This window comes from Belonocnema kinseyi, chromosome 9 (genome assembly GCF_010883055.1).
Source record: "Belonocnema kinseyi isolate 2016_QV_RU_SX_M_011 chromosome 9, B_treatae_v1, whole genome shotgun sequence".
In the NCBI taxonomy this organism is placed as follows: Eukaryota; Metazoa; Arthropoda; class Insecta; order Hymenoptera; family Cynipidae; genus Belonocnema; species Belonocnema kinseyi.
Genome location: NC_046665.1, coordinates 131,007,229 through 131,020,700, shown reverse-complemented (window position 1 = coordinate 131,020,700; position 13,472 = coordinate 131,007,229). Strand labels below are relative to the sequence as shown.

General features: G+C 31.9%; 1 protein-coding gene across 1 annotated transcript in view; it reads left to right on the top strand.

Moving 5' to 3' along the window:
• Positions 1-1,075: 1,075 nt before the first annotated feature.
• The window catches only part of LOC117180043 (homeobox protein B-H1-like), a 55,863-nt gene continuing 43,466 nt past the window's right edge, over positions 1,076-13,472 (top strand). The window contains exon 1 of the mRNA XM_033372343.1: positions 1,076-2,144. Within this exon, the coding sequence (XP_033228234.1) occupies positions 1,727-2,144 (418 nt within the window). The 5' untranslated portion in view covers positions 1,076-1,726. The remainder of the gene's footprint in view (positions 2,145-13,472) is intronic.

Here is a 13,472-nt window from a genome sequence, read left to right as displayed (position 1 = left end):
TTAATTTCGCCGATTATTTCAATTAATTCCGCATGGTAATGCTGCCGTTCCCGTTTCAAATTTTTAATTATTTTAAATAATTTCGCCTGATAATGCCAATTCTGTTTCCAATTTTCAATTATTTCAATTAATTTCGCCCAGTAATCAGATTTCCAGCGATGGCAATTTCACTGTTTTTTTAGGAGATTTACAATATTAAGGTATTTATGGGGGAGGGGGGTCCTTCATAACTGTATACGCTAAAAATCTCTTTAAAAAGCTCAAAATAAGACTCTTATCAACCTTATTATTTAAAGTGTCTGCCGATCAATCAACTGATTTTAATTTCGTCTAATTCCTCAATACCTTCCAAAAAACACAAAAAAAAACACAAATCGCCTCTTGCAAAACCTTTTCAAATGCCCCAATCAAAACCAAAAAAATGCATCTTTCCCGGAAAAATTTGCTCAAGAAAAACCCAATCGTGCGAATCATGACTTTGTCGCGTCAACATTGTATCAGGTCTTAGCGGCAAGACTCAGTCACTCTGGGGCGATTAGGTTTCTGAGCGAGAGGAAATAAAACCCATCGTCGATGGTGGGGCAAAACCACCGACTCGGAGGAACGACTTCGGGATTCGTTAATTCGCAGGGGAGAGAAGTGCGACTCTCTTGCCGGCCACCTCCATCTCCACCTCCAGCAATTTCCTTCCCCTCTCTTTCCGCGACCGTCCCTTCGCCACCCTTTTAGAGAAACGCTCACATAAGAGCCGAACCTCCTTCCCGCCTCCCCTCCGCCCCTCTCAACCCACCCCACGACTCCCCACCCACTCTCTTATCCACTGTAATGAAAGATATTAACTACAATTTTATATCGAATTACTGCTGAAACACATTTCAAATTACTTGGGCGTAGCCCGCGCACGATGGGGAGACAACTTTCCGATTGGTGAACTCGTTAGGAATTCTCGAGAGTCATTGGCCAGATCTCCGCGAAAGGGGGAGCAGTTCTGGGCGTGCCAGTTCTCCGATATGGCCGCCCAGCGACTCCGCTCGTGTCGGTTTTGTCAGTGTGGCTCAAACCAGGGAACCTGATGCACGAGGTTCTTCCCTACCGGTCGCTCTCGTTGGAATCAATTCCGCAGGAAAGTTACAGGTGCATGAAAAGTTACACGTGCTGAAAAAGCTCAATTTTTTTAAGTGTTTAGTTACAATCCGAGGAACCTAGAGTTTTTATAGTGATAGTTTTGGATGTGTGACTATTTCGGAAGTGTGACTCTTGAATCGGATGTGCTACTCTTCGACTTGGATTTTAAGTGATTAAGGATTAGAAGTGATTTCGGGTGAAAGGATCCTGTGCAAGTGGAGGTAGTGTTGCAAGAAATCGAAAGCGGAAATGACCAGCGGACTGAAAAGCGCTGGTGTACGAGCCAATTATGTTAAGTGGCCAATTAGCAATTAGAGCCTCCTAATTATCCAAGGCTTCAAGTTTCCTCTCTTGGCAAACATCCTTCACTTATTTTATTTAAAAATTCCCCATCTTCTTAAACTCGCAAGAGTACCGGAAGTTGATCAGGCCCAAGTTTACTATTTCCAATTGAAGACTATATTTTCAATTGAAGACTCTGCTTTCCATTGAAGACTATATTTTAAAGCGTTTTGACATCAAGATTCTGTCTCCCAGATACCTAATTAGTCCTGGGGTGGCGACAGAGGCACCTGCAGGAGCGCGAAAATCACCATCCGTGATGACGGTCCATCACCATCGTCAGAACCACCACCATGCCTTGAGTGGCATCACTGTCGCCAACGGCATCAATTTAAGCAGGATGTCAAGTCTTGACACCCACCGATTAGAAAACATGGTGGAAAGGAATGGGGTGGAGAGGCTCTCCAATTTGGATGCGAGGAATAACAATAATAGTTTGGAAAGAATGGGGGATGCTTCCACGACGATGCCGCATAGGTCCAGGTTTATGATCACTGACATCCTTGCCGGAGCCTCGAGTCCTTCAAGTGTGCAGAGTCAAGATCCACCCGGAAGTCCACCTTCGACCCCGAGGGACCTCAGCGTTAGGCATCAGTCGAGAAATTCATTAAACAACAGCAATTTGGATGAGGACAGTGATACAAGTCATCATGATGCTGTTTCTGTGTCTTCCAATGGTGAGTGATTAATTGCTTTTCTATAACAGGGTCTTTGGTGATGGTTTCCGATTTTTGGATTATTTGGTTGGGATGAAATAATTTAGGATTTTTGAATGATCTGTAAGTATCAGATACAATATCAGGTCATAGGATAATTCTCCATTTTTAAGAGATTACTCTATCTAGATTGTCTAGATTGTAGAACGTAAAATGTTTTAGCTTTGCCAAAGGCAGAGGATTCTTTAAATTTCTAGATATTGGTTATAAATTATTTTAGCGAATGAATTTATGATGTTTAAAAAATAGTAATCTGCAAGTATTAAATACAATTTCCAGATGAAGGATAATGATTTTATTTATTGTTTTAAGAAAACCTAACTGCAAATGATGGTTTATTAAATGTTTAGGGATTTGTTATAATACTCTAAAGGTCCTTAAAATGTTTTAGATTTTTGGTTTACTTATGTGAGACAAAAGGTCCTCAGGATCTTTAAAAAATAACTCATCTGAAAATTTCAGATACACTATCCAGATAAACGATTTTCCATTGTTTTGCATTTTTTAAAGATTTATACTCAATCTTGATTGTCTAGATTGTTGTAGAACATAAAAATTTTGATCTTTGTCAAATGGAGAGGATTCTTTGAATCTTTAGATATTTGTTATAAATTGTTTTGTCGAATGAACTTATGATGTTCAAGAGATAAAAATCTGCAAGTACCAGATACAATATCCAGATGAAGGATAATGAATTTTTTTTATTGTTTTAACAGATGCTTATTCTATCCTAATTACTTAGATTACAGAAAATGTTTTACCCAAACGCAGATAATGGTTTAAATCGTTAGAGATTTGTTATAATACTCTAAAGATCTTTGTAATTTTCAGGATTTTTGGATTACTTATTTCACACAAAAAGTCTTTAGGAACTTTAAAAAATAACTGATCTAAAAATGTAATGCACTATCAAACGATTTTCTATTGTTTTGAATTTTTATAATGTTATTCTATCTGGATAATTGTATAAATTATAGAACACAAGATGTTTTATCTTTACAAAATTTAAATGATAGTTTGAAAATTGAGAGTTCTTATAATGTTTTGAGGATCCTTACAAGATCATGACCATCGTCATCCTATAGAGTTTAGATCATTGTTATAATAACCAGATGATACTTACAGTATCTAATAATTAAAAATTGAACTCAGCTTTCAAAGGATAATTGTAAAACTCAAATTCGAATATAAATAGCACAAAATTATTCATCAGCTAATTTCTTTGTCTCCACTAATTAATATGAAATCACACTAAAGATTACGATAATATTAGGAAAAATTAATCTTAGGCTAGCACAAAGCATCTTTAATTATAGTCAACTATATAGTCGCAAATATTTCCGAAATAGATGTTAAAGTTTTTTTACTTAAAATTGGCATTGTACGAATATATTGGTTAATTTCCGAAAATTAAAAAAAAATCTAAGAATATTTGAAAATGTACACACAGAACAAATTCTGAAAAGGTTAAAGGATTTTCACTTAAAATAGGGACAGTCTAGATTTTCTGTAAACATTATTGAATTATCTGCAGGGTTTTCGAAATATTCAGTAATTTGATAAATATACGGATTTTTCTCTGTAATATTTACTGAAATTTTCTATCAAATTAACATCTTTGAATTGTAAAACCTTATCAAAAATTCTTTAACAGTTATAGAAAACATCCGTAAATTTATAAAATGACTGCAAATTTTATAAGCTCTGCGGAAAATTCGGTATTAATTACAAATAATCTACGGTGTCCCTATTTTAACTGAAAATCCTGACTATTTGATTGGGCATATTTTTAAATCAAGTAATTGTTAAGTTATGGAAGTATTCGACTGCTAAAAAACATAACACTTTCGAAGTAGTAAAAGTCAAACCTTTTTTATTTCCGACTAAGGCTTTTATATCTTCAAATTGAAAAACTTCCAATTTGTAACCATAATTTTAAATTAATACTTTATTAAAGAATAGCATACATATATCGAAGATAGTTTAAAAAAAATTACTATCGTTAGAAATCGTGTAATTCCCCAATTATGTGCATACATATAACCATCAACTTTCTCCTATATTTATAATGAGAATTCAATTTTCAATTATGTTACAATTTGGAACTCATTCTGCTTAAAAACATATATTTAACGTTTCTTAATTTTAAAAATGATCCTGAAGAAAACCAGGAAAATTTCTCGAATTTCGGATATAATTGGATATCGTTAGATTCTAAATTTGATTTTCAGGAATTCTTTCCATCAATTTTATTATTGGACGTTAAAAGGGGAGTTTAAATTGGATTGTTTTCCTATTTAAATATCCTAAATTTTAATCTTGGATATGGAAATTCAAAAAATCTCCTAGAGATAAATGAACCCGAAAGATGATAGAACTAACATGAATGATGACCTGAATGATTATGATTTAGAAAATCAGAGATCTGAGGATGCTAGTTTGTAAACCCGATTGCGATAGACTTCCTGTATGAAGAATTTACCTTTAATAGCAGTGTTGGTAAATTTTTTTTCAGCAAGTGCTCTTAGGCAACCTTTGAGATCAACACTATTAGCGCCGAGTCTTTAATCATACTCGCCGAATCAAATGGACGAGCGTACGCGTGTAACATTCAGCAGTTGGTGTGTTATATCATTTCAGGAAATAGGATGAATAGACGTTGTATGTTTGAGCGTACAAGAGTTACGTTTGCATATATGGTGTATATCTGCGAATAGATGAGCCGCAGGCAAAGTGACAGGTAGGCTAGAGAGATGAATGAAACAAATGAGGGTACATAATTAAAGCGTTGGAGTGCCGAGCTCCAATTTGGGACCATTAAAATCCCTAAACGCTCACCCGACAAGGGCCTTTGGGCCGTTTATCTCTGAAAATATCTGATTCCCAGAGGACCGGTGTGCTGCGTCCGCCCGACGGACTGGACATCCGGTTCGTCGCTTACGCTCTAATAGTGTCCTTGACGTATCTTATGGGGTTAAAAAAACCTTAGTCATTCACAATCAGGTATCAGGAAGAAATTATATTCATTTGTTTTCGATTCAGATGAATTGATGACGAAAATACGATGGAAGAAGGTTGAGGATAGGTTATAAATCGATTAGAAATTGAAAGATGGTGTTTAGGAAGACACGAATAGATGCTGAGCTTTGCTCAGTTTATGTCCTTTTTTCTACCTGACTTAGTTGTGTTGATGTTGAAACCATAACTGGCTAAGGAGATCTTTTAGTGTTTTGGATTATTTGCTGATGCTGGTATTATGCTTGAAGATGTTTGATTAACTGTCATAAAAATGATCTAAATATTATAAGGATTCTCATAGGATTATAACATTTTTCTTAACACTTGAAGTATCATCTGTATTTGATAAAGAGAAAACATCTTATGTTCTATAATATAAGCGGTCCAGATAGAATAAATGTTATGAATCCGGAACAATGAAAAATTAATATCCTTTATCTGGATATTCTATGCAATACTTGCAGGTCTTTTTGTTAGCATCTGAAAGTCCTTAGTCTCAGCCAAATGATCGAAAAATCCGAAACTGACAATCACCCAAGAAAGTATCAAAAATGATTTAGATTATAAATATTGAGGAAAGATTAGAAACCGATTAAAAGTGGAAAGATTGTTCATTTTTATCTTATAAATAATCCTCTTTTCTACCTAATTTAGTTGTGCTGATGTCAAAAAACGATCCTTGATGAGATATTTTAGTGGTTCAGATTATTTTCTGATGCTGGATCTTTGTATATCATTGAAGATTTTAGATAGGGAAGAACTGATCAATAATCTTTTAATGTTACCATGTATACCGACTGAGTGCCTAGACAATTCTCAAAACATTTTTAATATCCTCTGCATTTAGTAAAGATAATCTAGTCATTTTCTGATGTCCAGTGATCTAGGCAATCATCCAGATAGAATAATCATCTGTTCAGAATCAGAAACAATAGAAAAGAATTGTTTATCTGTGTATTGTATCTGACACTTGCAAATCAATTATCTTGTCTACATCAAAAAGTCCTTTTTTCTCAAAAAAGTAATCCAAATATCCGAAACCAGAAACATCCAACAAAGTTTTGAAAAGGATATAGAATATGGACTTGTTTTGAATTCAAATGAAATAATAGCTTAATGAAATCTTTTAATTTTTTGGACTATTTCCGAATGTTGATTGTTTGTATACAATTCAAGATTTTTGATCATTTATCATGTATTTTGATAATAATTCTCGAAAGGCCTCTGCATTTGATAAAGATAATCTAAATATCCTATGATATGAAATAACCCTGGCAATCATCCAAATAAAATAACAGTCTGTTAAGAATCAGAAACAATGGATAATAATTTTATCCAAGCATCTTAAAGTCATTTGTTTTAAGAAGGTAATCAAAATCTTCGAAACCACAAACACGGAACAAAGTTTTGAAAAAGATTTAGAATATTGATTGGTTTTTAATTGAAATGAATTGATGACGTAAATACTGTGAAAGAAGATTGCTGAATGGTTAAAACCCGTTTAAAATAGGAAAGATGATGTTTAGAAGAAAACGATTTAACCTTTAGAGTTTAGCATAATCCTGCTTTTTGTACCGAATTTAGTTTTATTTATGTCGAAATCGCAGCTTAATGAAACCTTTAAGTTTTTTGGACTATTTGTTTATGCTGGGTGTTTTCACATAATTAATTATGCTTGACAGTTGAAGATGGATCTGAGGTGGGGTACATTATTGGATCGATTATTTATTACCATTAGCTATTATAATTAAGATTTAAACATTGTAAGGATCCTCAAAGTATTATAATAATTCTCAGAGGACTTGAGCTATCCTCTGCATTAGTATATTGATAATTTAAACATCCTATAATGTCAAATAATCTATACCATTACCCAGATACAACGTCCGGCTGTTCAAAATCCAAAATCATGGAAAATCGTTTCTCTGGATATTGTATTTGATATTTGCAGATCAGTTATATTTTAAACATCCTAAAGTCCATTAAAGGATCATTAAAGATTATTAATGATCCAAACATCCGAAAGCACAATCAAAATAGAATTTTTTCAAAAGGATTAGTAATATTGATTTGTTTGAAAGTCAAATGAATTCATGACGCAAAGTCTGTCAAAGAAGATTGATAAACGATTAAAAACTGATTAAATCTGGAAAGACAGTGTATATAGAAGAAAACGATTTGACCCTGATTATAATCCTGTTTTCTGTATCCAATTTAGCTGTATTTATGTCGAAACCGTAGCTGAATGAAATTTTTCAGTTTTTTGTTTTTTTTTATTTGTTAATATGTTATATGGTTATGTTTGTATATAATTGATTATTATCAATAGCTATTATAACAATGATCTAAACATTGTTAAGATCCTCTGAGTATTATAGTTATTTTCGAAAGACTTTAACTATCCTCTGGATTTGATAAAGATGATCTAAACATCCTATGATTAAAAATAATCTAGACAATCATCCGGATACAATAACCATTCCTTAAGAATCCGGTATAATGGGAAATCGTTTATCTGGAAATTGTATTTGTTACTTATAGATCCGTTATCTTTCAAACATCCTTAAGTCCATTAAAGGACCATTAGAGATTATTAATGATCCAAATATCCGAAACCACAATCAATCTAAATATTTTTGAAAAGGTTTTAGAATATTGATTTGTTCTGTATTTAGATGATTTGATATCGAAAATATTAAAGAAGATTTAGGACGCAAGGATTGCTAGAAATTTAGTAGAAATGGAGAGATGATGTTTTGAAGAAAAAAGCCTCAATTATGCTCATTTTTATATGGATAATCCACTTTTCTGTCTAATTTAGATGAATTTATATCGAGGATATAACGTTTGAAAGAGAAAAACGGAACTGGGTTAATTGATATTAGCATCTACACCCACTAATTTTCCAATAGAAAATGGATCAGGGACTAGTCGATATTGTCGTATACAAATACCAACTGATTTTTGAGTTTGACATGGTTTGAAATATTGTTTTATTATTGAATTTTCTAAACATGCAATTACTGTAGGTTAATTATAAGTTCGTTTCTTTATCATTGACTTCCCTGAGTTACCAACCGATTCTGAAGTCCATAAATTTTCAATAATTACTGAGTTTCTCTGACAACAAAAAACTAATCAAATTCATTTGGAAAAGCGATAATTCATTATCGTGAAACGAGTTGACCAACTAATTTTAATTAGCTGTTTTGTCATTAGCAATCATGAGCGGCGAGTTTAATAATTGAAACCGAATTTTAACTTGGAATTGAGTCACGCATATGTGCGATACGGAAAAGGCTTACGCAGATTACAGTAAAAACGAATACGTCAGTGAAAAACAATACTTAAAAATCTCATACCATCAACTCAGAGATCAACTTAAATTCTAAAATTGAGACATGTCCTTAAATTGAGTTAAAGTCTAAATTTAATTTATTTTTTGATGTAAGCCGTGACTTTCGTAAATATTTATTTTTACTCTGATAAGATTTTCGTCGAGTAATGAGTTATGTTTCGTTGCGTAAGAAATACAGCAAAGCGTTCCTGGAAATGCGTATGTAATACCTGAATCGATACATGTCAGCTGTTATCAAAATAATTTTTTTCTTTCGGCCTAATAATACCCTTTCAACCTGCTACACGTTATCAGTGATGGTTAACCGCGCGGCTAATCGTTTGCATGTATACTCGGTTGTCGTATATAAAGAATTAACTCTATGGCGATTACGAGAAATGTCGCCAATGTATAATTGCCCCGGTCGATAATGTCGATGTTACGCTACTCTCGGCTATAAATTATTACAAGCGATTGCCTTCTACCTTCCCCCAAAATAGCTCGGCCTCGCTAATGGATCGGAAAATGAAAAGTGAAAAATTGAGTCCTTTGTTGGGTGTAAATGATATACTGCTCAATGAAGGTTTCCAGGTTGAAGGTCGCTATTAGGAAATTGGTCACACAATAGAACTGGCCTTCATTATATTTGATATCTAACAATTAACAACAATTACAAACAATTACTTTAATCACCTCAAGTTTGAATTTCATGTGGAAAATATCTTTCGCTTCGCTGGGAATTGAACCCAGGACGTCATATTGCGGTCGGCTGCTTTTGCCACTAAGCTACTGGGAATCGAGAAATTTATTCTCCTTTTACCCGAATTTCACTCTTTGATGTTTTCTCGTTTGAAACCGTGTGTAATTTAATGATAGATTATTATGGAAATTCTTTAATCAGAATTCTCCAGTTTATAGAAAAAATAATAATCAAGTTTTTAACAATTAAGTGAAACTGAAAAATTTCAATATTTTAAAAAAGTTTTATAATTATTTTAAAAAATTAATTGTAAAACAAGAAAATGTATTTTCCCGCTCGTGATTTTATTTCAGAGGTGGCAAAAACCGACAATATTAATGTTAGCTCCCAGTTTTAAATTTCTCTTATCATTAATAATAAATAAAAACCTATTATTATTATTATTATTATTTTTTAAGAAATTGCCTCCTTTTTTTAACGAAAATTCATCAAGTTTCAAATTTTTAACGCAATTTTAAAACACAAAAATTTTATAGTTAAATATTCATTTATTTGGTTAAGAATGTAACTATTTTCTTAAAAATTCGGGTTGTTTTATTTGAAACTTAATATTTGTTGAAGTGAAAATGGAGCTGTTGCCTTTTCGGTAACAAATTCATATTTTTAAGTTAAAAATTCAACAATTTGTTTCAAAATTCATGGATTTTTCATTAAAAATTAATTTGTTGTTTTTGGAAAGTCTACATTACAGTTTTGGTACAGAATCAATCTTTTTTTTTCAAAAATTATAGTATTCATAAAAAAAAAAGTAATTATGTTTAGAAGCTTATTCTTTTTGGTGGAAAATTTAATTGTTTTATTGGAAATTTTATTTTTTTTTTATATAAAAATTACTTTCTTGTTATTTTAATTTTTCTTTTAAACGTCCCTCGTTTTTAGTTCAAATTTCAACTAAAAAATCATTTTTGGTTGAAAAATCGTCTTTTTTGTATGAAAATGCATATATTTTTAAACAAATTTATTCTTTTTCATTAAAAAATGAATCTGTTTGGTTGAAAATTAATCTATTTAGGTTGAAGATTTTACTACTTTGTTGAAATTTTTTTTTCTTTTAGTATTTGTTGAAGTGAAAATTCAGCTATTCCCTTTTTGGTTAAAAATACATATTTTTTAGTTATAAATTCGACTATTTTTCCCATATTCATGGATTTTTGGTTGAAAATTGTAGCATTATAATTTTGGTTAGGAATATTTTTTTCTCTGATTGTTTTGTTCAAAAAATGGTAGTATTTGTTTGAAAATGTAATTATTTTGTCAGAAGCTTATTCTTCTTGATGGAAAATTCAAGTGGTTTATAGGAAAAAAATTTTTTTAAAGAAAAATTATTTTCTTCTTGTTAATTTAATTGTTTTGATACACATTCCTCTTTTTGGGATGAAAATTCAACGATTTGGTTGAAATTTATATTTTATTTTGATTGAAAAATCTTTCTTGCTAGAAAATTCGTCTTTTTTGTTGGAAAATTTATCTTTTTTGTACAAATTTAATCTCTCGTTTAAAACTGCAACTGTTTGGTTAAAAAATATTATTTTTTGGTTAAAGATTGAACTTTTGAGTGATAAAATTGTTTTTTTATTGTAAATTAATTTTTATTGATGAAAATTAAACCGATCCAGTTGAAGATTTATTGTTTTAGTTGATAATATTCATCTCGTCGGTTGACAATTGAACTATTTGATTTAAAAAACATTCTATTTTTTGCTGAAATTTTTATTTTTATTATAAATTTAACTTTTTCATTTTTGTTTAAAAATTTATGTTTTTTTCTTCAATAATTTATACATCCTTAGATATTTTTAAGCGCAACACAGAAAAAAATATAATATTTCCCCCCTCTTAAATTCAAAATAATTTTAAAAAAATTCCTGTTGGTTCTAGAAAATTGTAAATCTTTAAAATCACTTTAAGAAAAAATTAATAGTTTACAAAGCTATACAGATTTATAGCGCAATATAGAAATATTTTAATTTTTCTTCCACTTTAAAATAAATAAACATTTCGGTTATCATTAACCAGGTAAGGAAGTGATCTGACAATCACGACATAATCAGGAACAGTGAAAAAATGTTTGTTTAATATAATACGAGTGTAAGAAACAAATGATTTGTGTGAAAAAAGGTATCATTTAATTGTTTTCTATAAATAAAGAATATCTACCTCATTTGATTCAAGCGAATAATTTGTTTAATAAAATTTATCTTTGTTATTCAAAGCAATCAATATAAGGTCAAATAAAGAATGTCATCGAACCAAGCGAACATTGGTTTGGCCAAAAATCAAAGAAAAATTCTGGTTCAAGTCAAATTTGTTCGAACCAAGTAAAAATTTTGTTTGGTTCAGAATTTATAATTTATAATTTTTTCGTTAAGCTTGATATTAGTAATTTTGTATTTTGAAAAAGAAAAATTCTGATAACACTACTTCCAATAAAAAGTATTACTGCCACTCGGCAGATATGAGGATAATAATCAGAATTTGGGACCGTTTGATATCCCAGGTTTTACTGTGATATTATCCTCAAACAAACACTCAAAGAAATTAAGAGGCAACTATTTATTTTTTAGGGTACGTTACTGCTATTTTATTAGTTGATACAACCTTTTTATTAGTTGGTACATCAATTCCATTAGTTGCAGTGACTATTCATTTAGTATCAGAAACGAAGAAAATGAGTGTCCCAACTAATAAAATAGCAGTAACATATCTCACAAACTAGTTTCCATTTTTCAGATCGAATAATTTGAAAATTCCAGCAGGAAAAATGTCATTCATTCACGAATTAGATGAAAATTTTCTGCCTTTTTGCACTTCCTCTCCAGCCTGGCTCACTTGAAAAGACCAAAGTGTCCGTATAAAGGATCCTGTCACTCGTCGAGAAAGTCGAACGATTTCATCTCCTGTCCAATCCAATCCTCGAAAGCTAAGCGGCAGAGTCAAAAAGCGTGAAAACTCGATCCGCAGTTTTGAATGCAAGCCGGTCGTTTTGGACGCGTGTACAAGTCGAACGACGCGTATAATCCGCTTAAGCAGTCTCGCCATTATTATTGTCGGCGAGTATGGAAGCACCCTGCAAATAACTTTCACGCCTCGGAGGCTTTTTTCTTTTTTCTTCTTCTAGCATGCAACTGACTCCGTGCGACTAATCCGAGAACCGGAAATGATTGGCAACCGTTTAGATTTCAACAAGGATTAGAATTGTATTTTTCGGGTTTGACGTGCACTACCTATATGGCAGGCCTTCCTCTGAATCCAACAACCCAAACTGCCTGTCACCTTCCATCCTTCTTTTTGTCTTTTTTGACGACACAATCTTCCGGCAGATCTCATTCACAGATTAATTTTTCAATCTACATTCCAGATCCTATCCGTGAAGAAGGGTGCGAATTCGATATTCAAATTGGGCTATTTTTTAGGAGAACGGAAAATATAATTTCGATGGGATTAGGCCAATAAGCGTTTGTAAGGGTAATCAGAATCTACCCGGCGGATGATTCTACATTCCTGATTTTCTAACGGTCAATGTTTTATTTTGTCGATCTGGGAAATTATACTTTTTGTAGATCAGTTATCTTTTAGACATCATAAACAAGCTTTTCGTCTCAAACATATAGTGATCCGAAACCTGGATCACCTACAAAGTTTCAAAAAAGATTTAGAATATTGATTTGGTTTTAATTAAGATGAATTTATGACGAAAATACTCTGGAAGAAACTATTTTACCTGAAGCATTATTCATTTTTATTGGGATAGTCCTGCATTCTACCTAATCTGTATTTATTTATGTCAACACTACAAGCTTATGAGATCTTTTGGTATTTTTTATTATTTTCTGATGCTGGATGTTTGTTGATGATTGGAGATGTTTCATAGAGGAAAATGTACCATGTGTTGTTTAATGTTAGCTTTTCGTCTCAAACATATAGTAATCCGAAACCTGGATCACCTACAAAGTTTCAAAAAAGATTTAGAATATTGATTTGGTTTTAATTAAGATGAATTTATGACGAAAATACTCTGGAAGAACATCAATTAAAGATTAGATGTCGATTAGAGATGGAAGTATGGTATTTGGGAAGAAACTATTTTACCTGAAGCATTATTCATTTTTATTTGGATAATCCTGCATTCTACCTAATCTGTATTTATTCATGTCAACACTACAAGCTTATGAGA